The sequence below is a fragment of the Akanthomyces muscarius genome, chromosome 3 (assembly GCF_028009165.1).
Source record: "Akanthomyces muscarius strain Ve6 chromosome 3, whole genome shotgun sequence".
NCBI classification, from domain to species: domain Eukaryota; kingdom Fungi; phylum Ascomycota; class Sordariomycetes; order Hypocreales; family Cordycipitaceae; genus Akanthomyces; species Akanthomyces muscarius.
In genome coordinates, this window is record NC_079243.1 from 2,022,305 (window position 1) to 2,048,309 (window position 26,005).

Genomic DNA, 26,005 nt, shown 5'->3' on the forward strand with positions numbered 1-26,005 from the left:
CATCGCAGCAGTCCGTCACTGGTCCTTCAAACAAGCTGACTTCGGGGCAAAGGCGATAGTCGACGCTCACGGGGAGGTATCCTCGCTGAAGAAGCACGCGGACATGTTTCATGGGAATGTCCTGCCTGCTAAACAGTAAATGGCCGCCGCCGTGAATCATGAGGGCAATTTTCCTTTGCTTGCCTGGCTCGTCAGCTCTCTTGGGAAAGTAAATGTCCGCCTTCAGCTCGAGATCGCCAACGCGTTTCCAGGTAAAAGTCTCTACGGGGATACCAGCGCGCTTGATGATACCGCGCGCCAGTGGTTTAAATATGTCGTTTTCGGCACTTTCCCGAAAGCCGCAAATAAGTCGCATAGTCTGCGACTCTTGACTGTTGCCGTCAGTCCACGAGAGGTGGCGGAAGCCCGCGCTCTTGAGGCTCGCCTCCCAAAACCACTCATCAGCCAGCGCATGCTGGCGCCCATCGCTAAAAAGCCACCAGCCCTCGAGCAGACCGTACACGAGATCGAACCAGTATAAGCTTCTGGTAAACTCCACGAGACAAAAGACACCGCCGCGGCGGAGAAGAGGCGCAATGTTGGTGGCAGACCTGGTCACGTTTTGCGTTGCGTGGATGCAGTTTGTGGCAATCACGGCGTCAAACTGGCCGCAGAGGTCATCTTGAGGTACTTTATCGCAGTCTAGCGTGGTAAATGCCATTCGAGGATTCTTGGAGAAGATGCGCTTTGCTTGCGTCACAAGAGATGACGAAATGTCGGTGAAGGTGTAGTGAAAGTCAATGCCGGCCTTTGTGAGGAAGTCTATCACATACTTTGCGGTACCTCCTGTACCTGCACCAACCTCTAACAGTCTAAACGATCTGCGAGGATGCGGCGAGGAGAATGTCTTGACAAGGAAATCTGCCAGAAGACGCGTAGTAGCCTGGCACATGGGTGCCTTTTCGTAGACATCTGCCATGGTCGCACGGTTCTCTTTGTTGGCAAACAGCAGCTGTAGCGCATCTAATTTACCCGTGAGGCACTCTACCAGCTTAGAGCCAGTGACATTCAAAAGCATAGTCTCTGCGGTGTGCTCAGGATACTTTGCAAGCATGGCTGCGTAGAGCGTAGTCGATGGCGTATCATCAATGGCATTCGATGTGCGCTCATATGAGCCATCAGGTCGCTTTGATAGAAGTCCACCGTCTGCAAGAATCTTGAGAAACTGCTTGAGAAGGTTGGCATGCTTTGGCAAGGCGCCAATACTAGGCACTGCCGCTCCGGCTTGCAATGTAGCAAGATCAACGCCGAGAGAACGGTACGCTTCCACAATGTAGGCTTCGACCAGTTTTGCTTGGTCGCCATATACATTCTTCCAGAAGTTTCTGAACCCAGTAGCAGTGCTGTGTGTATCGAAATCAAAGCGGACAGCGTCAAATGCAGCCTGTGCGCCTTGGAGAGCCGAGCAGGTACTGTTGTTCGCGGGGTTGATCGGCGCACTGGGTGATGATGTGGACGCTGCACCTGGCTGAGGCAACGCTCCGCACCCTTCTTCACCAGTAACTAAATGTAAGAGATCAAGGAAAGTGGAGTGCTCGTCCAAGTTTTCCAATCTAATCTCCACGCCAAACTGCTTCTCAATGTCTGCGACAAGCTCGATGCAAATCAGAGAATCGAGGCCAAGATCGGCCAGGCATGTTTGGAGCTTTAATTCACCGTCATACTCCAAGTGCTGGGAAACTAGAACCATAAGATCCTTTCTAACGGTAGACGATGGCTTACTCAGCTGCAGGGTAGGTCCCAGGGAAGTATCGATGGACGTTTCATATGTTGATGAAGCAGGGCTATCAAGCGTAACATCTCCAGATGAATCGCTATCAAATACATCATCAGACAGTCTTCTCAGGCGACCCCGTAGGTACTGCTCTAAAGAGTCGATGTCTGTTAGCTGCTCAAGATCCTCAATAGGCAGATCTAGTTTGAAGAAGCTCGATATTTCATCAATCACTTCAATCATCATCAGAGAGTCAACGCCAAGGTCGTCAAAGGTGGATGTACCGCGTACTTCTTTCCTCGGCACGTCGGCAATCTTTTCCAAGATTGTACACAGATCATCAAAAGCAGATGTTTGTGGCTCCTTGGCAGCGTGAAACACTTTCATTGACGTCGGGGTAGCTTGTGAAGTGACTCCCTTTGGAGGCAGCGAATCCTGAGCGACTGTAATTGCGCGGATCATAGATTCGCTATGGCTGCTGCGCATCGTTTCCACCTTTTCAAAAGAGTGATGTGTCCGCGCTGTAAGTGTAGAGGCTGGGCGCGAGGGAATGTAGCGGGCTCCAGAGATGACCACCGCCAGTCTCACGGGAGACGTGGCGTAGGCAAAGATGTCATAGGTCAATTCACCGTCGATGGAAGAAGCAATGCACAAGACGTCCCAAAACTCCTCAGTGGCTGCGATGGTGGGTTGATTATGGTAGTCAGGTCCTATTTGAATCAGATCAATTTGACCCTCAACGTGTAGCTCGTTTTTCGAATCGCGCAGGAAGTTGGCGTGAAGGCTTGCAACTTGCAGAAAGCTGTGAAGCATATAGGAACGCAAGATAGTGTCATCAAAACACTTTGGAGGTTTGGGTGTCCGCACTCGCGCAACAACTTTGTTATCATATGAAGCGATTCTCTCAATATTGCGATAAAGGTCAGCATACAATATCATGGGTGCCATGATATTGTATGCTACATTGCCTGTAAGAGAGGTGGATCTAGGGTCCTGAAGGACCGCAGAGATACCGTCGTGATTCGCAATTCTGGCATATCGACTAAAGTCTGCACTTTGCTGCGGAGTGCTTGGTCGGAATGATATTGAACCAGTAACATGACTAACAGATGGCCGCTCCCCTGTCCTGGACTGACTGCTGATGATAAATGTCCAGGCCTCGCCAGACGGCTCCAGAGCCAGAGTGATCAATCTGTCTTCGGATTGATCCAAAGATGAATGAAACTCAAGCCCATGTACAGATACATGTGCTTCCGCGTTGGTGTTGTCAATGATGGCTACAGCCCGAGCCGCCATCTCGAGATACGCCGATGTTGGGCATAATTTCCTTCCAGAAACGACGTGATCAGCGACTAGCTCCCGAAACTCTTTGCTGTTTTGGTCGATATCAAAGCAATGCGCATTGCCATCGCTTCGATTCAGACGAATGAGCACGGGAGGGAGAGGAAGTGGCCTAGGCACATCTCTGCGATCATTTACAATGACTTCATTTGGTGCCGGTATCTTGTAAGCAATCCAATGCTTCGCCTTGTCGAACTGATATGGCGGTAGAGACAGAACACAATGCTTAGAAGAACTGGAGCGCTGGTGACTCCAGTACTGCACCTTATGGCCCAGGCTCCACAGCTTGATTGTTTTGTCCGCCAGTGAATCCAACGCGTTAGGCATGTTGTGCTCCATTGGGATACTGTTGATGGCTCCGTGTTGCTTGTCCAAAGCCCGAGACACCATCCCTATAATACTGGATTGGGAGCCGCACTCCAAAAAGGTACAACCGCCAAGGCGACTATGCAAGCGCTGTACGGCCACGTCAAAGTAGACTGGCTCGCGCGTGTGCGCGGCGATGGCAGCCGGTGTCAAAGTGGTGAGCCCAGACGTAAGAGTGCATGTTTCAAGCGGGATGACAGGCTCGTTGATAGTCAGATCCGATGCAAGGGCTTCGAGGTGCGGTATCAGAGGGTCCGTAAACTTGGAATGGAACCCGTGCGTGACGTGCAGTCGCTTATGTCTGATAGACTGAGATTTGAGACGGCTCTCGAGCACATCAGCCGAGGCTCGGTCGCTTACAACCACCCTTGACGTGTTACTATTATAGCAGGCAACCTCATAGGAGAATCTGCCATTGCTTTTCTCCAGATCCCTAATCAGGCGCTCAATGACAGACGGGTCGCCTTCCACGGCAATCATGCTGCCAGACTCTGCACCCCAGTGTGTCTTCATCAAAGTGGCCCTACCAGCTACAAGCCTCAAGCCATCGCGGAGTGACAGAATGCCACTGACGCACATAGCGGCAAACTGACCAAGACTGTGGCCAATGATGCCGTCTACCTTGAGACCTGAATCGAGCCAGCAGCGTGCTGACGCATACTGTAAGGAGAAGATGGCAGACTGCAATACGACAATGTCGTCGATCGGTGTGGTCCGAAAGATGTCGGGATAGATGCTCGGAAATCCCATGGATCTCAGCTCTTCGTCGCATAGGTTTAGCTGCGACCGAAGCGGCTGCATTCGGTCAAACAGCTCCTTGTTGAGGCCGATCTGCTGACCGACTTGACCGCCAAAACAGAACACCAGCGGAGGTTGCTTTGGTCGTTCGATTGGCGTGAAGCTATTGAGAGCAGCGACAAGCTCGTCAACATTTCCAACTGATGCGGTAATGAACTGTGGCAGATCTTGGTTTTGTTGTCGGGAAAGGGAATATGCAATGCTTTCGTGAAGGCGTGGGTCGTGATTCCTGGATGTCTCTTGTCGGCAATAATCGGCCAGCATCTCAGAGTATTTCGTCAAGCTGGACTGGGAAGACGCAGCGATATGGATAGGCACCTTTATGCTCTTGGAGACTAGTTCATCTCTTGTCTGATAGATTTGCGACGAGGCGGTAGGCGGTTCAATCAATATAATGGCGGCATTGCTGCCCGCGGCGCCATAGTTGTTGATGCAAGCAACCATCGGGCTGGCAGTGATAGCTTCATTAGCTGTAGGAATACAGAGCTTATCGTTTTGCAGCGCAGGGATCTTTGGGTTCAGGCTTTTGAAGGACGCCTGCACGCATGCGGTGCGGTAACGCATCTGGAGCAGTGCCTTAATGACCGCGGCAACTCCTGATGCCCCTTCCAAATGGCCAATATTCCCCTTTACCGATGACACAAAAAGATTGGAGTCTCGATACGGGCCACCAAAGACCTTTCTGATACTCTCCATCTCAATGGGATCACCGACAGGCGTGCCCGTTCCGTGCGCCTCAACAAAAGCAACCTTTTGAGGCTCAACGCCGGCCTGCCGGGCGACCCTTTCATAGAGCTTCCCCTGCGACTGTGAATGGGGTACGGTGATGGAAACGCAGTTGGCGTTTTGGTTGATGCCAGAGCCAGCAATCACGCCGAGAATGTTGTCGCCATCTCGGACTGCATCGGTAAGCTTCTTCAGGACAATGAGGCCAATACCTTCTCCACGGCAGTAGCCATCAGCAGCGGCATCAAAAGGCTTGGTTGCCCCAGTAGGGCTCAGGAAATGGGCTGCGGCCAAGTTCTCGTAAAGATACGGGCTGGTGAAGACGGTCACGCCGCCAGCAATAGCCTGATTGCAATCTCCAGCCCGCAGAGCCGCGCAAGCCGTATGAATTGCGACTGCAGAGGATGAGCATGCCGTATCGAAAGTGAGCGAGGGCCCTTGCCAGCCAAAATAGTGCGATAAACGACCGCTTAGAAAAGCACGGAGGGTTCCGGTTGTCGAGTAGGCAGTGGGCGGATGCGATCCCACGTTGCCATCGTAGTCTACAGAGCACGCGCCGATGTAGCATCCGACATTTGGCTCAGCCGCTGTGGTTGTGAAGTAGCCCGATGACTCGAGCGCCTGATACGTAACTTCAAGGAGGAGACGCTGCTGGGGGTCCATCGATGCAGCCTCGCGGGCCGACTTTTTAAAAAACTTGTGATCGAAGGCGTCAATATCGTTGATAAAGTTGCCCCAAAAAGAAAGACCACCCTTTGCATTTCTTGGGAGATTCTTTCTGTCAAATCTGTCTTCGGGCATCTTGGACAGCATGGACGTGCCTCTGGACAACAAGCTCCAGAACTCGTCGATGGAGTCAGCGCCGGGAAACTTGCACGACATTCCAATAACGGCAATAGCATCTTCCGGATATAGGCTGTTTGCGGTTTTGATCTTTCCGTCTGAAGAAGCCGTTGATCGAGCTATTTCCTCGTGTCCGGACAGTGTACCGCGGAACTTGATGACCGAGACGCGCTTCGTAGTAGACCGCGGCAATGCATCCGCGCCAATGGAAAGAATCCAAGGATCTGCAGTATTCTCTTGCGTTTTTGAAATAGCAGAAGAGACTAGCTCATCCCAGTTCGCTCGCTCAACCAGAATACTGCGTACTACCTGAGACAGGCATTCGGTAGTGTTAATAACGGAACCGTCCCCGTTGGTCCTTACCTTTACGTCTCTTCCAAACTGCGGGTCAACGCGGCTCTTGCAAACGGTGATGATCTTTTGTAATACTTTTTCATATGCCAGGCTATGATATCTTCCTCTCAGGCCAATGTCCATGGCTGACAAGCCCTCTTGGGTAAGCCCTTGCTGTAAGGCAGCGGCGTGCGTAGCCGGGGTGGTGATCGTGACATCTCGAACGTCTCGAATAACTGAGATATAGGTCTGCATCATTTTTTAGTCAACTGAAATGAATCATCGGTATCGAGAAGAAGACATACCCCTGCGTAATTTGTTAGGAACCGACCGAGGCTTTGCAGGGTCATAGGAGATTTCCACCTTACGGCAAGGTTGGCATATAAAGTACCATCTGTTACAGTGTGTTGGTCAAGATCGACAAATGCGCCAATGCAGAATCCGAGCTCAATGGCGCTTGCGGCAAGCTTGCCGATTTCTTCCTTTGTCATCGCGCTGGAAACAGCGACTGCACTGAGCAGCCCAACGCACAGGCCCTGGGCGCCAACAGAGTGGGCCGACCCCAAAACGGCGCTGTGATCTATGGATTGCCCCTTGCCCTCCAGAAATGAAATGTACTGAATTATATGAGCAATAATTGTGAGGGGAATTGTAGTCATGTTTCGCGACTCTTCGCAAAGCAGCTCGCCTGAGCTGTTCCCGCTGAAGAACTCGGAGAGCTGTTTCGCTGCCGCCTGTCCACGAAGAGCGTCTAGCTTGGATTCGATCTGGCACATTCCGCTCCAGAGAGCGTCAAGATTGCTTATAGCCTCATGAATCGGTGCGAGCAGAGGCCGGTGAGATAGTTCCGCACGCAAGTACTTCAGGTCATCCGGCGAGGACCATGCTGTGAGAGGCCCGAAGACGATGAGGGACGGCAGTGGTGCCATTGTAGAACTAGAACAAAAGAATAACTATCTGGTGGGAAGAGATGAATCGGAGAGCGAAGAGGAGGCTGTGCAGGCTACTCGTGTTGAACGGTAAGGTTTAGTTTGTGGTGCGGCAAAGGTTGGCTGAGGACAGTCTAATTCGTGATCTCAATACATTTTTTGTCGCTCGGACAAGCCATAGTTTACTCGCAGTTCTTTATTTGAAGAAACTGCCGTTCGCGCGCGGTCCATTTACGATGTGGTGTAAAGAACCGATGCGTGCGAAAGGAGCCGACAGCGGCTGAAAACCGTCTCCGCTCGGCCGTTTTCGCGTTTCCAGATACGGCCGCATCAAGATACACCAAACAACAAGCGACCTAGCAAACTGACGAATAAATCCTTTAAGTTGGTCCCCGCAGCCCGAACTGGACCGTTACTGCTTACAATCAATGCCGCTCGCATAGAGAGGACCTCTCCGCGGCCCGGGCTACTCGTATACATGCTGATTGACGAACCACGATACAAAGAGCAATTTATTTGTCGTAAATCGAACCAATGAGTACACCAAAAATTCCTACCGCAGCGCAAAAGCCGAAATCCCTCGTATGGACGGTGTGCGCCTTTAGAAAGCCGTCTATGACAGAGGATGAATTCCACCACTACATGACCAACGTGCACGCACCACTTGTTCGCGATGCGCTTGTTCGTCACGGCATTACTCGTTACTCTATGGTATGATCTGCTTCATGCAACTAAGAAGCAAGGCTACTCACGTTGTTTAACTCTAGAGTCATTTTGATTCCGCCTCCAAAGCGCTCCTTGCACAAGTCATGGATCCTCAGTTTATCAACGATGCTGGATACGACATGGTGACGCAGATCAGATTCCCCGATATTCAGTGCTTCATCAATTTCAAAAGAGATCCGTTTTACAAGGAGCATGTCATGCCTGATCACGACCGCTTCACCGATCCCGCGCGAGTCTTGTAAGTTGTCCCCGGTTGTCGCATGCAAGTTACTCACAATTATGCAGCTTGAGTGTTGGTTGGGTGGAGGATCATGTTGTGGATGGTGTTGTAGTCTAGGCTAATAATTCATCACTTTGTGTATTGGATGCTATGACAAAGGAATATAGTTGTGGATTTTTAGTCCAGAGAATTATATATAAAGCAGTGCTATAAAACCAGCACAATATCTGAGTTGCCGTTCATGAGCGATTCTCTCCTTAGGCCTTGGTTGCATAGCTCTCGGTAATGCGCTTAATCATGTGCTTCTCGACGGTCAAAATATCAGTTCCACATCTGGACGCGTTAGGTTGATTCAAAGGCACTAAAGGACAGTCCAGAGCACCATCGTAAAAGAACGCGGCCGAGTATCTGTCTCTCGGGGCCTTGTTGATGACGCGGTGCACGCTGCTTTTATACTCGCCGCCAGTCCAAAAGGAGAGCATGTCGCCAACATTAAAAACAAAAGCGTTGCGAGAGGGCTCAACTGCGACAAACTTGTTTGTTGAGGGATCCATGACCTCGAGACCAGGATTGTCGTCCTGAAGCAGCAGCGTGATAGCGCCAAAGTCTGTGTGGGCGCCGGCGCCAAGCTGCTTCTTGCCGGCCAGCGAGTCCTTAGGCGGCATCGGGGGGTAGTGCAGCAGGCGAAGAACGGATACAGTGTGGCCGACAGTAAAGTCCTTAAAAACGTCTGTGCCATACGGCAAAGTAGATGCAACGAGCTTCAGCATCACCAGGGAGAGGTCGTGGATAGCGTCAAAGTACGCTTCCACGGGCTGGCGGAAGCTTTCCTCGGGCAGCGCGGTAGCGTCGGGCCAAACATTCGGACCCATGAAGAAGCGCCTCTGCTTCACAGCTTTGTCTTCCAGTGGAACATCCGGCCCGACGTAGAAGCCCTCCTTGAGATCGGGCAGACTCTTGTCGTCGTAGGCCTGCGAGGCGAGCACGTCGTAGCCGCGCCGTCCTACGTTGTTGCGGGCATCGAGCTTGCATTTTTGCTCGTAATCGAGGGAAAAGAACTTTCGCGAGGCGGCTAAGAGGCCTTCCTGGAGCCCCGGGGAGAGGCCATGGCCAACTATTTGGAAGAAGCCCGTGTTCCTGCACGCATCGCGGATAGCATCGATAACGAGATTTGCTGCTGTTGAGGCGGGATCCTGCAAATACGCAGAGACGTCAATGGTAGGTACTATGCTGGTATTGTTTTCTTGTGACATGATAATGGTGTAGCTAATGATCCAATTGTTCAATAACGTGCGTTCTGCCCCCGCTCCGTTGTGTAAACTGAGTGTCATGTATGAATATGTATGTGCTGCTAAACGAGCCGCTGACCGGCACCTTTTTACTGCCCTCGCTTTCCGCACCGTTGCCCTGGAAAGATATCACAACGCAGGAATTCTCACTCGCTAAAATTTAGGCCCATTTGTTGTCGTGAAAAAAATTACCCAACACCTTGGCGGTGCTCTAAAATGCTGACAACCTTGACTGTGCCGCAATGCAGTAGCCGAGTAAAGTCACCGCAGCCTCATTGACTGCTGCCGCTTTATCTTGCACCGCCTGATTATGGCCCGCATTATACTCTTTAATTTGCCGTAGCATATCAATTAAATTCCTCAGGCCTGCAGTGATGAGATCCAGCGCTATTTGCTGGCTCTCGTCGCCGTCGAGCGTATAGGTGCCCAGCTGGATGGCCGATCTCGCTGCAACGACCCGGGGCTCGCCGACGCCACCGAGATGATCCGACGTATAAGTGACTGTTGCAGCGTGGTGAAACTCAACGAGTCGCTCGTATATCTGTAGCAGTAACTCGCCGGACGTAGATGCCACGCGAGGCTGATTTTCGCATTGTTGCCATTGAGGCGTGCAGTCAGTGACCTGTGAGGAAGCCTCGAGGATCTCATCAAAGGATATCTCATCCCTGTCGCTAACGAGGCTCCATGTCTTTTCGATGTCTTTGGCGCAGGCACAGCGCTTGTTTGCCAGCGGGAATGCGGCTGATGTCATCATGATAGTGTAAATGGGCGGACGAGGTAGTTGTAAAAGTTCTTCGCCAGATGTGCACGAGATTATTTTATCCAGTAAAAGAGCCAATAATGTACACTAGTGGCGTATAAAAAATATGCCGGTGACATATTTACAGCGAGAGTCCGCGCGACGGGCGGCGTCGCCTACTTTCGAGGAGATTCAGTCAGGCTGCGACGATGCTGTATAGTCGGGTGGATAACGCGAATGCGATAGGGTGCTGGTATGAGGCCATACCAGCGGTTCAAGCAACGCACTTTCTGTCCCAATAGAAATGGATATAAATGTACATGTCTGTCAACCGCGTGCAATACCGGGTAGCTTGCGAGCACACTACCCAACAGCATAATTAACGCTCATCATGCCTTTTATCTCCGCCGATTACGAGGTTGAGCAGACATTCAGCATCCCATGCCCGGGATTCAACGTCAAACTCTCCCACTGGGATAGAACATTTGTGCCGTACCACACAAAACGCATTTTGTTCTTCCAACTGGATGTCGACGAGGACAGAGCCAAAATCACTAAACAGCTGCACGCCGCATTCCACAACACGGTGCAAAAGCTTCCCTTTCTCGCGGGCTCCATTGTTCCCTTTACTGCAGAGGAGGGTGGACGTCCTTGGCTGCGCAACCTCATTCCCAAGGGCGCCGCGCATCTCGTCGTCAAGGACTTGTCGGCGGACCTGAGCTACACAAAGCTCGAGGCCGCCAACTTTTCGCAGAGCCTGCTCGACACCGACAAGCTCTGTCCCTTGCCCCAGGTGGCGTATGTGCAGGAAGAACCCGTGGACGTGTGCCGCTTCCAGGCCAACTTTGTCGAGGGTGGCCTGCTGCTCGTTGCGTCCGTCATCCACATTGTCTGCGACGGCAACGGCGTAACACAGACCATCAGGATCTTTGCAGATTTTTTCCGCCAGGCGACCCGTGACATCCAGCTCCAGCCTCCTCGGGGCCAAGACGACGTCTATACCTCGGACCGCACCAAGATTGTCAACGGCGGCGGCGCAGTCGGCTGCATCGACCTGCACCCGGCATGGACAAGCTCAACTATCAACACGCACTCGCAGCTCTCCGACGTGCAGACATCGTGCAAGACGTACCGTATCGACGTGGGGATGCTAGATGCCCTCAAGCAAGCCGCGTCGAAGCTGACGCCAAAGGGCGAATGGATTTCGACCAATGACGCCATCTCGGGCTTGATCTGGCGCAGCATTGTTCTTGCGCGCCGCCGCGCGGGCATTCTCAAGGACCAAAATAAGGAGGCCTACATTACACAGCCGGTCGACTGCCGCTCACTCATCAAGCTGTCGCAGCCGTACTTCGGCAACGCCCTCTACATGGCCCAGGCCACCTTGGACGTGGACGTGCTCGCCGACGAGGAGACGGGCATTTCTGCAGCGGCGCAGTGCATTCGCGCCAGCCTCGCAGGAGTCACGGGAGACAAATTCCGTGATCTTGTCGGGTACGTGGAGCGCACATCGCAGGATTCGCAGACTCGCCTCAAGGTTGTCGAGTTTCTCAACACGTCGGGCATCATCCTCACCAGCCACTTCAAGTTTCCAATGCACGAGATTGACTTTGGATCAGCGCTCGGCCGACTTAAAGCACTGCGCCTGCCTGCGAAGGGCATGATGACTGGCGCTGTCATGGTAATGCCCAAGCTTCCCGACGGTAGCTGCGAATTCTTGATCACCGAGGCGGATGTGACGGTGGCGAGCCTGGGCCAAGACGCCGTGTTTGCCGGGTTTACCCACGAGGTGTAAATTAAATTGCGGTTACTTTTGAAAACAATTACGCCCACGCAAGAGAAATACTACTCGGGGGACGCATGGAATCTTTTGCTTTTATACATCGTATATACAATTGGTCTACGTCAGCGTAGTGCCGAGAGTCGCTACCACCACAGGTGACTCTGATATCGCTAGTGTACCGAGAAAATAATGTACGCGTTTTGTTATGTCGCAAAGTAGGCCCATGGTGACCTTTAACATGGCGTCTCGCGCGCCAAACTGTATTGTCAGCTCGTTCAAATGGCTGACGATGCGAATCTGACGCTCCAGGAACATCTTGAGCAGCTGTCGCGAGCATGAGTACTTGACGTCGTCGTCCAGTACAAGCTGGCCGATCAGCAACGGGCAGTTGTCGTCCGCCCGGGGGATGCTGCTGCCGCTGCTCCCAGAAGTAGATGGGTGGCCGCTCAACGAAGCCGTGCGTCTGCGGCCAGGCAGGCTAGCGCGCGGGCTCGAGTCTTGGCTGCTGGCGCCGTACATGCGGGCTGTGCAGCCCTGCTCGAAGAGGTCCAGGAGATTGGTGAGCACGGTCGCGACCATCATCAAAGTTTGATTGGCGCGCGACGGCGCCATGCAAGCGTTGCACCCGAGAATCTTGTCGTGCTCCAGCCGAACGTGGCTATCTATAGTGAGCAGCGAGTCCAATGGCAACCTGCTGGCCTTGCTGGTCCGCGACTCGGAGATGTAGTCGAGCTGGCGGATCAGCTTTACATGGCAGTCTAGCCTGCAGCGCGCTCTCGTCAACGGAGACGGATTATTGCCGCTGCCAGAGCTGCTACACTGCGTGATGGTAGCTGGCGGGAGGCTATTATTGCGCTCCTCGGGGCGCAGTCTCTGCCAGGCTTGACGCCTGGCGCTGTTGGCATCGGAGCACGGAGATGGGATGGGGCTGGCAAACGAGGAGGTATGGGGATGATGCTGCCGCTTGTGGTGAAGAGGAGGAGCTCCGTGTTCAGCTGCCGTGAAGTAGCTGGAAGAGAGCGGGCGGGGACCTGAGGCGCCAGTCGAGACGATGGTTGGCGGGCTCACAGGGCTATCAGGCGCTGAGGACATGGCGAGAGACGGGAGCAAGGGCGCGGTAAAGGTGAGGGAAGATGCGTCAGAAACTTGAGTGTCTTGGCCGTATTCATGATGGTCTTGGCGCTCATACAGGTTGGCGTAATTGGGAAGGCGATGGCTACCGAGGCTGCTGCTCAGGAAGCGGTCCATGTCTTCCCAGTCCAGCGCAGGTGTCTCACCCTGGGCCGCGTCGGCGGCGTGGATGATATCAACGTCGACCATGTCATTGGCGACATCGATGGAATCTTGCCACGCGTTATCCAGCATAGCGGTGCTCTTGGCCAAAGACGATGCCAAGGAACCGCTGTCTCGATGGTTGGTGTCGCCGGCGCCACCATCGGCAGCCATAAAGCCTTGGCTTCCACTTGATTCGCCGTTCGCCGTGGCGCGAATATCGTTTTGGTTGATCGAGGGCGAAGTAAAGCGCTGGGGTCGCGCAGTTAGATTTCGGGCGTCGCAAGAGGAAGCTGACGAGACTGCGTTCTGTGACGGGCGCCCTATCTTGCGGCATTGGCTGTAGATACAGGGCTTGCCACGCCGAGTGCACCGCGCGCACGACGGCTTTGCGCGGCTGCATTTTGTCTTGTTGGCAAGGCAAGCATCGCAAGACGAACGCAGCTTGGACTCAAACATACTGCCGTGACCAAAAGTCCTATCGTTCCGTTATACAGTGTAGTTTGGTCAAGGTTCTGGCAATCGGACCCTTCCCCATGGGCAACAACCGTTGGGTGGGACTCAAGGTCTCTATCTATACGCCGGACGATGTCGTTCCGGTTCGGGACGCCACTCTGGATCCACGGCGGCCCGCCTTCATATCTAGAGTAGGGCAGTGTACTTCGCAGCCTAGATGCTACTGGTCAGGCTGGTGGCACTCATGCGGGCTCTAAGGGGCCTCAGCCTCAACGGGAGGCGGCAGCCATGGGCTTATCCAAAACACGCCATAAGCTCAACTCCTCTCTTCAGCGTCACAAAGTAGATTTCAAGCCAAGGTGTTGTCGGTTGCGAAAAAAAGAAAAGGGTGATGCATGCAATATGCGTGAACTGCGACAGGCAATAGGCGCTGTCACTTGTCGGGACAGTAATCTGACCAGCTCCAAAAAAAATTAAAGGAAGATTTTCCTGCAGCATCAGTCAGCCGTATGCGGGTGGAAGGTCATCTCTGCAGTTGAGGACGAACCGTCAAATGTGGTGGGCACGGAGTACAGAACACGAGAAGGCGATTTTTTTTTCAACTACTGATACTTGAGTTTGCAGGGGGGTCTCTATAGATCGGGCGGGTAATTAGACCGTCTTACAACCCAGCTGGCGAAAGTCCAACCTTCCTTACCGGGCAAGATGTAACCTTTCGTAACGGCCATGGCTTTTGCCAGAATGGCTCCTTAGACTCCTTGGGCCGAGCATAGTCCTGAAGAAAGGACAAGGAGTGTAAAAGGTTTATTAAGATGCATGTTGCATCTGGGAGGGTTGCATTGCAAAAAACTACATGAGATCTACATATCATGAACAAGATAAATATCTGCGTCAACGGATACTTGCAACAATAGCATGTAGCTGATCCTTCCCGTCTGCTTTTGGACTAGGGCTAGCAACCGCCGCTCTTGTTGACAGAGACTGATCGATCCACGCTGGAGCGGCTCGGGCTTCGGGTAACCAAAGGCAAATTGCCAAGGCGAGATGCCAAGGCGCAGGAGATCTCCAGCATTTCTGACGACAACGTACCGAATAGGAAAAAACTTTACCAACGAACTGTCGAAGAGAAAAGCTGTGTAAACCCCCTACTCCTATAAAACTCTGAGCGCAAAATGCGACAAGGCGGCTGTGCGGTTGGATGGCTTCCCGGTGAGCAACGCCATCAATCAATCTGTCAGACGTGTATCCCACGTCAGTGGAACTTTTGGAACAGGACAGTCCTCCCTTCGCAAAGGAAAACGGCCCGGTCAACAGGGAAAACAAGGCTGCGCCGAGTTGAAGAATGCATCATCCACCATTCTCAGGCCCGTCAACCTATTCAGCTATCTTAGTTCGGATGGCGTTGGCGAATGATCGAAGTGCCATTTCATTCAGGATGTGGCTGATTGGTCACCACACGCAGCCACAAAGATGAAGAGAGCCCAGACCGGCCACCACCCCGGGCGGGCAAAACGGTTTGCATGGAACAAATCGGACCCGACTCCAAGATTCTTACGCTATTCCACCACCCCGGTAGCATACCGCTAAAAAGTACTAGTCGGCTGAGGCTGGACGGGGCTATAAGTGGCGGGGTTCTGGAGATGCAAATGTTTGGCGTGGCTTTGAATCCAGGGACTACGGGAACCGCCATACTGCCAGACGAGAGACCATTGGCGCCTTCTCAGCCACGACAGTGGAAGCGATCTTGGTGGTTGCATTCGCAATGTCGGTCAAGCTGACAAGATTCTTGGTGATTATTCTATGCGACGAGCCCGACGAAAGCAAAACAACCCTGGACCAAATTACAACATTGTGTGGGACAAACGAAAAACGGAATAGCCACCGGACAAATTTCCACACTGGAGCCCGGCGAATAGTTTACCAATCAAAGTTGGCAGGCTCACGACTGGGGCTGGGCCTTGAACGTCTCCGTAAGCGAACTTCTCGCAATGGTCTCCTCATCTGCAGACGTTGACATCTCCTGGCACGGCTGTGGAAGTTTACATCCTCGGTCTGGATTCCGCTAGCCATGGCCCCGCTGAATTAAAGCATGAAAAATATCTCCAGTTTCCATGACAATTTTGAACTAGGATTTGAATAATACTACGTCTTTCGTCTCAAGAGGGCAGCCCAATGTTCGAGAAACCTCCAAGGGGGGATAAAACATAACCCTCGTGCGTCATATGTTCCTCTATGAATAGGTGTGCGTGCCCTTGCAAAAGACGTCCCCCAGAGGGATCTCTACACCATTCAGTGACTCGGAAGCGCGGCTACAATAGGCAGCAAACTTGGCCCGTGGGTACTCCAAAGTGGGCTACTCTGTTGAGTGGGAACGCCATGGACCCTAGGATTGTGGTCTATTTGCTGCAGCTTGCTACTACTTGCACATGCTGGTGGCACGGCATCGATCGCTAACCAGGGTAGACTAATGCATGCAATAATTGATTCTCATGTGTACTTGGGAGCATCTGAGCCGTGAGGCCAGATCCAACATGATCTGCATCAGCACTACCTGTCAAGCTGGATGAAGTCTTGTCAGCTACAAGCCGCAGCCCAATCCCATCCATGCCCGCCCATTTTTGCCGGGCTTGGTGAGCTGAACGCCTAGCGCCCGCTGGCCATCTCCCATCTTCGGCTCCTTTGGCCGTGCCTTGGCCCATCGTATGCCACCCAGCTTGCTTCTATGGTAGCATACCGGTATACTTGAAGTTCACAAGAAATAGCGCGGTACTTTGTATGCACAAACCGATGCTTATCCAAACCAATCAGCGCATGGATTTACATCTGGAAAGGATCATCGTACAGTTCGTACCAGCACGTGGGCACCCTACCATGACGGTTGCATTGCGTGAAGTTTATGCCAGATAAACAATGGCGTGGGATTAAACGACATCGGCTTCTATTGCACCCTTTGTGCAGGCAATAGCCAGCCTTGAAATTTGCGGCCTCGATTTTTCCAGGCGCGTTGCAGGGTAGTCAATCCTAGCAATAGATAGGACAGCTGTCAGAACTACTTTGTCCGGTATGCCAGACCACCTATAAGTGACCGAGAAGGAGCATTACAACACACCGCAGTGTAAAGAATGGACTATCTCGCCGCCAAAAGGAGCCGATGCCAGCTGGTTTGCATCGCGTATGTGCCGGGTAGTCATCGTATATAACGGCAGGGCGTATCAAAGCCCGTCCTATGCACCGTGTCCAGACGCTACCGTGCCTTGGCTTTCTTGCTCTTCACAAGGCAAGCCTATACCACGCCGACGATGACTTCGTCCTTTGCGGTTCCGTGTCCGCCCTTTCGCATTACTCTTTCCCAGTGGGACAGAGTGTTTCCGCATTGGGGCAAGATCTTCCCGCCGAAGGATGCCGTCCGCGTCTACTGCTTTGCTGTGGCGCCTGATGTAGACAAGCAGGCAATTGTCAACCAGCTTCATTTGGCCCTTCAAAGCACCGTGCACAAGATTCCATTCCTCGGCGGAGCGCTTGTCTTGCCATCCGCAAAGGATAAGCCGTGGGATGTTCGCCTCGTATCAGATGGCGCTGCTCGTTTAGACGTCCAGGACCTGTCCGACCGACAAAGCTTTGCAGAGCTAGCCAAGTTCAAATTTGCGCAGCATATGTTTCCACAGGACATCTTCCCGCCCGTCAACGATGCCCTGCCGCCAGGTAGTCGTGTAAGCCTCTGCCGCATACAAGCCACCTGGATCGATGGCGGCCTCTTACTGGTCACCTCGGTCAACCACACCGTGGCAGACGGCCGCGGCGTTACGGAAATTGTCAAGATATTTGCCGACGCATTCTGCAAAGCGCAACTAGGCGAGATATCAGCAGCTCCCGCCACAAACCAGGAGGAGTATGTTTCCGACAGAACCCAAAGCCTTGCTGGGAGCGGCACGCCAGGCTCTGTCGACGCATACGCTGCTTGGACTTCGGCGCCTGCTATTACAACCACGAAACAGGCCAAGGTCCAATCCTGCTCTCGCGTGTACCGAATCGACCCCGACGCTCTCGTGGCGCTCAAGAACGCGGCTACGTGCACGCCCGCCTCGGCTGCGAGCCGCCTCTCTACAAATGATGCCATTTCAGCCTTTATCTGGCGCAGCGTGCTCCTGGCTCGTCACAGGGCAGGCCTTGTTAGCGCAAATGAACTCTCACACATTGCGCAGCCCATCGATTACCGAGCCAAGGTCGGCCTCGACGGAGCCTACCACGGCAACGTCATGTACATGACCCAAGGATCTTTGCCGTTTTCCGAGCTATCGCACCCTCGCACCGGGATCGTCACCGCAGCCCAGGCTATCCGAGCCCAGGTCCAGAGCGCTAGCGCAGACAAGTTTCGAGATATGCTCGCCCATGCTGAGTACGTGGAGAACCGCGCAGACTGGCGGCTGCGCATCGTCGACGACATCCTCACTTCGGGCCTCATCGTGACGAGCCACTTCAGGTTTCCCCTCTACGATATTGACTTTGGCCCGGCTGTCGAGGGTGGGCGCGCGAAAGCGTTTCGCTTCCCTGCTCGCGAGAGCATGATTGGCACCGCCGTCATCTTCCCCCGGCTCCCAGACAGCAGCTGCGAGTTCATGGTGACGGAGCAGCTATCCACCATGAACCTGCTTGCCGCCGATGACATGTTTTGTCAGTTTACGGGCGTCGAGCACAGCCCTCTGCCGACTACTCCCCCGATGAGCCAAAGCTTCCCGCCAACGCCAGCGCTATCGGACATGGACAGCAAGCCAGGCCAATCCGTACATTCGGAGCTGAGCCCACCGTCAGCGCCGGGGACCCATGGTCTCGGCCTTCTTGGTGAAGCAGGAGAAGCCTGTAATCCCGAACAGCTGCATATCAGTGACTTGCCGGCCCTGCACACAGGCACTATCCGCGTTATTACGTTGAACCGGCCACGGGCCAAGAACGCATTTACGGTGCAGATGATGCACCAACTCTACCGCGAGCTGGATAGGATTCACACCGAGTGGGCAAGGGGCGTTACGGGCACTCGCGTCTTAATTCTAGCCAGCGCCTTGGACGACGTATTTTGCACCGGCGCGGATCTGAAGCAGCGGCTCGTCATGAACGACGCGCAAGTGGACGAGTTCCTCGGCGCCATGCGCAGGACGCTTGCACACCTCGAGACGCTGCCCATTCCGGCCGTTGCCGCCGTCGCCGGCGCGGCCCTAGGCGGTGGACTCGAGCTGGCCTTGTGCTGCCATCTACGCGTCTTTTCCAGCGGCGCCGTTGTCGGCCTGCCCGAGACGAGACTGGGCGTCATCCCCGGCGCTGGCGGCACTTACCGTCTTCCGCGTGTTGTCGGGCTAGGTCACGCACGAGATCTCATCCTTACAGGGCGGCGCGTCGGTGCCACGGAAGCGCTCGCAATGGGTCTCTGCGACCGCGTTGTCGACCACGATGACGGGGACATGGCTCTTGGGATTGGCGGCGGCGGCACTTCAGCCGCGACTCCACGACAAGCCACGCTGCAAGCCGCCATCGAACTGGCTCGCGAAGTGTCGGCCGGCGCGCCCCTGGCAATCCAGGCGGCCATGACTGTGCTGTCGTGCGCATCCTCTACGATGGAGTCTACGGCGTACGCATCGCTGCTGCACACGGCGGACCGCATGGAGGGACTGATGTCTTTTCGCGAGAAGCGGCCGGCGCGCTTCGTTGGAAAGTAGCAAAACATAATCCAAGATGAAGGACACCATCACCACATGACCAGCATACCATTTACGTCGCCTCGAGCATTGAAAGGAGCGAGCTGAATGGAGCCCAAAGCGAGCTTTGAGAGGGGGACTAAGCACAGCGCCTCGCAGTGCCGCACACTGTGGAAAGCTCGGAAAAATCAAGGGTCGTAACAGGGTCAAGGCCCGACCCCTGTTCACTACCAAAAACACGTGTAAATTAGGAGATTTTCTTTGTATCTTAGCCTAAAAAATAGAAGGCCCATCTGAACAAATTCGAGCTTCCGAACCATAAGTGCTTTGCGTCGATGACCTCAAGGTGCTCATCTAAGTACCCATTTCTCGTCATATCTAATGTAAATAGAGTTGTAAATAGCAAATAGCACCACACTACTGTACATAGGACTCCATTTCACATGTTTGTGAATCGGCCAAACCGTATAACATGGTTCTCCCAGCTTTGTCAATGGCACTTGTTCACGCAGCCTTACCATGAATCCTACTTCGTCTTCAACCAGGCTTAATCCCGGTCAAAAGCTCATTTCAACACGCCCGTCGCGGATTTTGCACGCGGACGAGAAGCTAACTCCGGCCATGCTTCATCAGGCTCGAGACACCGCCGCGCTAAAGCAAAACAGGCCGTGGCGTCATCTCGGATCGGCTCCTTTCTGCCAATCACAACTTGCCGTGGGCGAGTGGTGGAAATAAGGACCCGATCGGAAGCGCCCGCAAAAAGGGGACCAAAGTCGCCGTTAAAATCGCACGAGAGCCTTGGCGCCAGAACTCAAGATCGAACCAAACTTGGGTTCGGCGTCTATTCTGCAGCGCTGTCTTATGAGCCTCGACATCTACGCCAATTACGCTGCTTTGTCCCTCGATCGTTGTCACGTGCGACAGTCAGCTTTACACAGATTCCATCTATTCCGCTTCCAATCTGCTATACCAGCCCTATACAGAGACAACGAATAGAGAAACAAAAAAGAAATGACGGTGGACGAAGTCGCGGCGCCGCCCAAGGCAGTTGTGCCCGAAAACGAGAAAGAGAAGCAGGATGAAGTCGCCAAACCCGCACCGCCACCTGCCGGGCCGCCCAGTATCACGTATCCCGGCGTCTGGCATTACTCTGTTTTGGCCATTGCGCTGCTGCTGGCCATGTTTCTCGTTGCGCTCGACATAGTGAGTATGACCTCACTCCGTGGTGGTAGCTGGCGAGCACTAACACGCGCAGAGTATCATTGCCACAGCCATCCCAACCATCACGGCCGAGTTTCACAGCGTCAGCCAGATTGGTTGGTACGGCTCGGCCTTCTTCATGTCCCTGGCTGCTTTCCAGGCCTTCTGGGGCAAGGCCTACAAGTACTTCGCCCTCAAGGTTGTCTTCCTCACCTGCATCGGCATCTTTGAAATCGGCAGTCTGATTGCAGCCCTCGCGCCCAACAGCCACGTCCTCATCCTGGGCCGAGCCATCCAGGGCCTCGGCGGCGCAGGCATCACCGGCGGCTGCTACACTATTTTTGCCTTTATCACGCCGCCCAAGAACATGCCTGCCATCCTCGGCCTCTCCTCGTCCGTCTGGAGCTGTTCGTCCGTGCTCGGCCCTCTCCTCGGTGGCCTCTTCACTCAGGACGTGACGTGGCGATGGTGCTTCTGGGTCAACTTGCCCATTGGCGGCACCACTATGCTCATCTTGTTTTTCTTTTTCAAAACGCCCGCTCATTCGCGCATGGCTCACACCACCTGGAAAGAGGTACCTTTCCTCTTTGACTTCCCCGGCATCGTCACCATTGTCGCCGCGCTCGTCTGCATCCTCCTTGCGTTCGAAGACGGCGGCGTGCTCCGTCCCTGGACCAACAGCGTGCCAATCGGCCTCGTTGTCGGGTTTGCCCTGCTCATGGGCCTGCTGGTCGTCATAGAGTGGAAGCAGGGAGAAAATGCCATGATTGTGCTGCGCATCATGAAGCGCAGAACCATCTTCATCCTTGCCCTCTTCAATCTCACGGCCCAGGCAGCCGGTTTTGCTCGTACCTACAATCTGCCCATTTACTTCCAGGCGGCGCAGGGCACCTCGCCCTCCCAGTCTGGTATCCGCATGCTGCCCACGGTGCTCACGACGTGTAAGACTAGTTCCCTGATATGAAGTTCTCAACTGCATATTAACGCAGCTTTCCAGCTCTGTTTAGCTTTATTGGATCCATTGCGCTCGGCAAGCTAGGCTATTACAAGCCGTTCCTCTTGGTTGGGGCTGTCTTTCTAACTGTTGGCTCCGGCATGCTCTACACTCTCGAGCCTGGTTCGTCTGCCGCCCACTACATTGGCTACCAAATCCTAGCCAGTATTGGCTCTGGCCTTGTCATTCAGATTAATGTGGTTGTCGCGCAGGCCATTACGCCTCGTCCAGACATGGCCGTGACCATTGCCCTCGTTCTGTGTAAGCTCCATCATAATGATTTGTGGACTTGATTTTGTTTCTAACCTCATACAGTGTGGCAATTCGTTGGAGGCACCATCGGAGTCTCGGCGGCCCAGAACATTCTCAACAATGTCCTACTGAAGTCGCTTCCCATTGATAATCCCAACATTACGGCCGCCAAGGTCCTTGCTGCTGGTACCACGTCGTTGCACGATGCTTTTCCCGACCCTGTCGATTTATCCATTGTCGTCAATGCCTATATGAAGGGTATTCGTGCTGCCTGGATCTGGGGCATCGTGTTATCTGGTCTCGCCTTTTTCATTGCGTTTGGTGCCGAGTGGAGGAGCATCAAGGTCGAGGATGTTAAAAAGCGCGCAGAGAAAAAAGCTGCTGCGTCTCAAGCTTGACCCAGAACTCCGGCGATATGTGTTTTCAAACTTGTGAAGGCCGGATACCAAGAGAACTACTTCTTACTATAGCTCACTCGTCAAGTTTAGCCACTGTACGCTGAGCGATTAGCAATTGGCTACTCGTTGTAATTTATATTAATCTCCTCTACTCGTCCGCTCGCATTCTCTATTGATACCTTCGTTGCGTGTTCAAATATGAAGTAGTGTATTTGTCCTGTCGGTGATATCTAATTGTAGCGGACCTATTCGGCTACATTGTTAACCGGTGACTATTTTGTGCCCCGTCTGAAACTAGCCTATTTACCGATGCTGGTGGCCACCGGACGCGACAGAAGGGCCGCTGGGTAAGCTCCGATGCAGTATAATACTCTAACTAGACATACCTAACTCTTTATCACTAGCAAGAGCTATACCCCGAGCCAAAACAGCAAGTCAGCCAGAAATATCGCCCGGATGACGTCAGGACCACTTACTTTCATCGCGGAGCAGCTCCTTGCTGATGCGAAGCTGCTAGACGCCTACGCAGAAGCCAATGGCTTAGATGCCGTCGATTTCTCAAAGGAGTCCCTGTCGGATCTGCCGCTGGACATGGAAAAGACTCGTTATTCCATTATTGATCGAGCCCAGAATCTCAGGCGACTCGCACAAGGCCCGCGTGACCTCCTGTTTGAGCTACTTAACCATGTTCGTCACCAAGAAATGCACAAGGAAAGCCGACCAGTTTCTAACGTCCTTTTCCTTTCCAGTTTACTGATTTGGCCAACCTACATTTCATATACCACTATAATGTGCCAAAGCATGTGCCACCAAAGGGCGACATCTCCTACGCAGACTTGGCGGCTGCCATCTGCCAGGATGAGATTCTCGTGCGACGCATGCTGCGCGTCGCTATGATGAACCGACTATTTATCGAAACAGAGGATGGCCATGTTTCACACTCTGCCGCGTCAAGAATTCTTCATGCCGAACCTGGGGCCATGGATTCGTCTGGGTTCCTCCTAGAGGAAATGTTTGTGAGTATTCAACACGGTCCTTTGTTTCCGTCGCATTCCTGCTGATATGCGTCATAGCCCGCTGCCACCAAGATGATTACTGCTTTGAACAAGTATCCCAACTCGGGCGAGCCCAACGAGACGGGATTCAACATTGCATTTGATACGGACCGCTCCTTTTATCTAGAGCTAGAAGCACATCCCGAACGAGCTCGTCGCTTCGGGTCTGCAATGCGCTGGATGTCCCAAGGTGGCCGCTTCAGTAACCAGCATCTTGCGCGGGGCTACAATTGGGCGGAGCTGGACCGCCCAGATAGCGTCGTGGTTGACATTGGTGGTGGCCACGGTGCCGTCTCGATTGCCCTGGCCAAAGAAACAAAGAACATTCGTTTCGTTGTGCAAGACCTGCCCGTTTGCGCAACTCAAGGAGCCGAGAGGCTGGATGCGGCGCTCAAAGACAGAGTTACCTTTATGCCACACGATTTCTTTCAAACACAGCCCGTCGTCGGCGCCGATGTCTACTTCTTCCGCTACATCTTGCACAACTGGTCAGACAAGTACGCTGAGAAAATCCTGAAAGCGGTGATTCCATCCATGAAGGAGGGCTCGCGTATTCTGTGCGTCGAGTTTCTCCCTGGCGAGGAGTCTACGACGCAATGGACCAAGAAGCAGCCATAGTAAGTGTACTTCTGCTCAAGGTGCTGTGCCAAAGCTAATCTCGCACAGCAACATGGACATGATCCAGGCCATCGGATGGAACTCGATTGAGCGAACCGGGCCCGATTGGAAGCGGCTGTTCCAAACAGTCGACACTAGGTTGCAGTATATGGGCACGGTAACGCCACCTGGCTGCTCAGTGTCGCTGATTGAGGCGCGGTTGGAGTCACAGCCTAACGGAGTGCATTAACCACTAAACGAAAGTTGAACGCCCCCGATTCCTGTCTCGGGGAATTAGCTGGGCTGGTGGCGTCACGACTACCTTGCACGATAGATAAGACTCGGAATCGAATAACCAGTGTGGCTTGCCAAGTAAACTGGCCGATGCGTAAGCCTAATATTTAGACCCTGTGTTTAAGTAGCCTCCCTGCATCCGCAATACTACCTCGCAAAACGTAGCGACGCCTTTGAGATCATCTTACTGCAGGAAAAAGCACAGAATATCCTGAGTTCGGCCCCCTCCCCCTCCCCGTCTTTCTTCTTGTTTCCACCATGCGTCTTGAACCAGAGAACAACCACCACCTCCCGCGAATACTGTGCTTGCACGGTGGCGGTACGTCTTCGGAGATTTTCCGACGACAGTGCCGAACCCTGATTCGACTCATTGCACCATACTTTCGCCTCGTCTTTGCCAACGGGCCCTATCCGTGCGAAGTTGCCGGGCCCGACGTTTCGGCAGTCTATGCGAGCTACGGGCCCTTTCGTCGGTGGCTTCGCTGGCTGCCGGAGCACCCCTGGGTGGACAATGCAGATGGCGCTAACGCGATAGAGGCGTCCATGCAAAGCGCAATGGCTCAGGATGATGCCCAGGGCGGTCGTGGTGACTGGGTTGGGCTAATTGGCTTCAGCCAGGGTGGCAAAGTCGCCGCCAGCGTGCTGCTTGAGACGCAGGTCCGCGCTGAGACTGCCGCGCGGCGGCCCAGCTGGGCTACAGACTCTTCTCCCGTATGGTTTGCTGGAGTACAGTGGCGTTTCGGCATCCTGCTGGCTAGCCGAGCGCCAATTGTCGCCCTCAGTGACTTAACCATGGCTCTAGACGGTGTCGGCTTTCCCAGTGATCTCTTCTCCCAGCCGCCAGTGGTGGGGGACCATGTCGAGAATGACCACCGCTTGAGGATACCTACGGTCCATGTTCATGGCACTCGCGATGCGGGTATAAAGTATCACCGTGCCCTGCTACAAGATTTCACAGCTACGACGAGCGCGGAGCTGGTGGAGTGGGAAGGGAATCATCGGGTGCCTATCAAGACGGCCGAAGCGATGCGTATTGTCGAAGCCACGCTTAGAGCAGCCAAGGTACGTGAAACAGTGCTGTCGTCTAGTCGCGGAGGTGACGACTTCCGCTCACGCGATCAGGTTTGACAAGAGCTAACATTTTATATAGAGAGCGGGCATAAAGGTTTCCAATTTTAAAAGTTAGAAGAGCTTAGAGGATATATATAAGGTTTTTTATGAAATACCATCAAGTTTTATTTTTTAATATATTATGAACAAATGTTGTATGCAACCAGCCAAGTCAGGTGCTCTATCAGGGCACTAGCAGCGAGGTAGCAGCTATGGGTACTGGAAAACGCCTAGAACCACCAGGACAGGGCGAAGGCAGTCACATAACGATAAGCTAGCAGACATATAGTAAGGAGCTGCCCGCAACCTCGCAGGGAGCAGGCAGCGATAATTCCAATCGTTATCGCCGACGACAAGACTAGCCATGCATTTAGCTAAGTGTGGCGTGTCTTACATTCCAATTAACATGTCTTAGGATAAGCTTATAAGAGTAGAACTCTTAATAGTGAAACTATTACTTAGATTAATTAATAAAGATCTAAACTACTTAGTTATTAGAATACTCCCTTCTTAAGTACCTATCTATCTCTCTATTATATTCCTTAAATTAGTTTTTTAGTAACTAATTCTTTAATTAATATAGTTAATAATTAAGTAGTATAGATAAGTAAGTAGTATACCTCTACTAACCCTTTAACCTTTAATTATAAATAATTTAACTATAACGTGGTTAATAAGCGAGTCGTCTAAATAAGCGAGTCGCCCACTCCACCTAGTTTTCAGCACCTGTTATCTTAGCACTTTTATTACTTAATAACGATTTATAGAAATCCCTTTAAAAAAGGCAGGCATTATTCTTACCTTTTAAGCTCTTAAAAAAGACCTAAAACTAAGTTATAAAGAA

The 26,005-nt window shown here is 53.0% G+C and overlaps 10 protein-coding genes across 10 annotated transcripts; 6 read left to right on the forward strand and 4 right to left on the reverse strand.

The window, feature by feature from the left end:
* Positions 1 to 108: 108 nt before the first annotated feature.
* LMH87_002006 (uncharacterized protein) lies at positions 109 to 7,089 on the reverse strand (the record flags this gene model as incomplete). The annotated part of the gene is made up of 5 exons (XM_056193391.1): positions 109 to 125; positions 184 to 6,051; positions 6,191 to 6,200; positions 6,257 to 6,409; positions 6,466 to 7,089. The coding sequence occupies 5 exons, from the start codon at positions 7,087 to 7,089 to the stop codon at positions 109 to 111; spliced, it is 6,672 nt and encodes a 2,223-aa protein (XP_056050434.1).
* Positions 7,090 to 7,623: 534 nt separating this feature from the next.
* Positions 7,624 to 8,152, forward strand: LMH87_002007 (uncharacterized protein; the record flags this gene model as incomplete). The annotated part of the gene is made up of 3 exons (XM_056193392.1): positions 7,624 to 7,800; positions 7,857 to 8,053; positions 8,101 to 8,152. 3 exons carry the CDS (start codon positions 7,624 to 7,626, stop codon positions 8,150 to 8,152), a joined length of 426 nt encoding a protein of 141 aa, XP_056050435.1.
* Positions 8,153 to 8,292: 140 nt separating this feature from the next.
* LMH87_002008 (uncharacterized protein) lies at positions 8,293 to 9,288 on the reverse strand (the record flags this gene model as incomplete). The annotated part of the gene is made up of 1 exon (XM_056193393.1): positions 8,293 to 9,288. The coding sequence occupies one exon, from the start codon at positions 9,286 to 9,288 to the stop codon at positions 8,293 to 8,295; it is 996 nt and encodes a 331-aa protein (XP_056050436.1).
* Positions 9,289 to 9,535: 247 nt separating this feature from the next.
* LMH87_002009 (uncharacterized protein) lies at positions 9,536 to 10,078 on the reverse strand (the record flags this gene model as incomplete). Its single annotated transcript, XM_056193394.1, has 1 exon — positions 9,536 to 10,078. One exon carries the CDS (start codon positions 10,076 to 10,078, stop codon positions 9,536 to 9,538), a length of 543 nt encoding a protein of 180 aa, XP_056050437.1.
* Positions 10,079 to 10,454: 376 nt separating this feature from the next.
* LMH87_002010 (uncharacterized protein) lies at positions 10,455 to 11,858 on the forward strand (the record flags this gene model as incomplete). Its single annotated transcript, XM_056193395.1, has 1 exon — positions 10,455 to 11,858. One exon carries the CDS (start codon positions 10,455 to 10,457, stop codon positions 11,856 to 11,858), a length of 1,404 nt encoding a protein of 467 aa, XP_056050438.1.
* A 105-nt stretch (positions 11,859 to 11,963) lies between these two features.
* Positions 11,964 to 13,521, reverse strand: LMH87_002011 (uncharacterized protein; the record flags this gene model as incomplete). The annotated part of the gene is made up of 2 exons (XM_056193396.1): positions 11,964 to 13,370; positions 13,417 to 13,521. 2 exons carry the CDS (start codon positions 13,519 to 13,521, stop codon positions 11,964 to 11,966), a joined length of 1,512 nt encoding a protein of 503 aa, XP_056050439.1.
* A 3,352-nt stretch (positions 13,522 to 16,873) lies between these two features.
* LMH87_002012 (uncharacterized protein) lies at positions 16,874 to 19,282 on the forward strand (the record flags this gene model as incomplete). The annotated part of the gene is made up of 1 exon (XM_056193397.1): positions 16,874 to 19,282. The coding sequence occupies one exon, from the start codon at positions 16,874 to 16,876 to the stop codon at positions 19,280 to 19,282; it is 2,409 nt and encodes an 802-aa protein (XP_056050440.1).
* A 990-nt stretch (positions 19,283 to 20,272) lies between these two features.
* LMH87_002013 (uncharacterized protein) lies at positions 20,273 to 22,105 on the forward strand (the record flags this gene model as incomplete). The annotated part of the gene is made up of 4 exons (XM_056193399.1): positions 20,273 to 20,464; positions 20,517 to 21,402; positions 21,459 to 21,716; positions 21,771 to 22,105. 4 exons carry the CDS (start codon positions 20,273 to 20,275, stop codon positions 22,103 to 22,105), a joined length of 1,671 nt encoding a protein of 556 aa, XP_056050441.1.
* Positions 22,106 to 22,414: 309 nt separating this feature from the next.
* LMH87_002014 (uncharacterized protein) lies at positions 22,415 to 24,007 on the forward strand (the record flags this gene model as incomplete). The annotated part of the gene is made up of 5 exons (XM_056193400.1): positions 22,415 to 22,452; positions 22,510 to 22,792; positions 22,855 to 23,121; positions 23,179 to 23,777; positions 23,827 to 24,007. The coding sequence occupies 5 exons, from the start codon at positions 22,415 to 22,417 to the stop codon at positions 24,005 to 24,007; spliced, it is 1,368 nt and encodes a 455-aa protein (XP_056050442.1).
* A 302-nt stretch (positions 24,008 to 24,309) lies between these two features.
* On the forward strand, positions 24,310 to 25,237 carry LMH87_002015 (uncharacterized protein; the record flags this gene model as incomplete). Its single annotated transcript, XM_056193401.1, has 2 exons — positions 24,310 to 25,113; positions 25,202 to 25,237. 2 exons carry the CDS (start codon positions 24,310 to 24,312, stop codon positions 25,235 to 25,237), a joined length of 840 nt encoding a protein of 279 aa, XP_056050443.1.
* Positions 25,238 to 26,005: the final 768 nt, after the last annotated feature.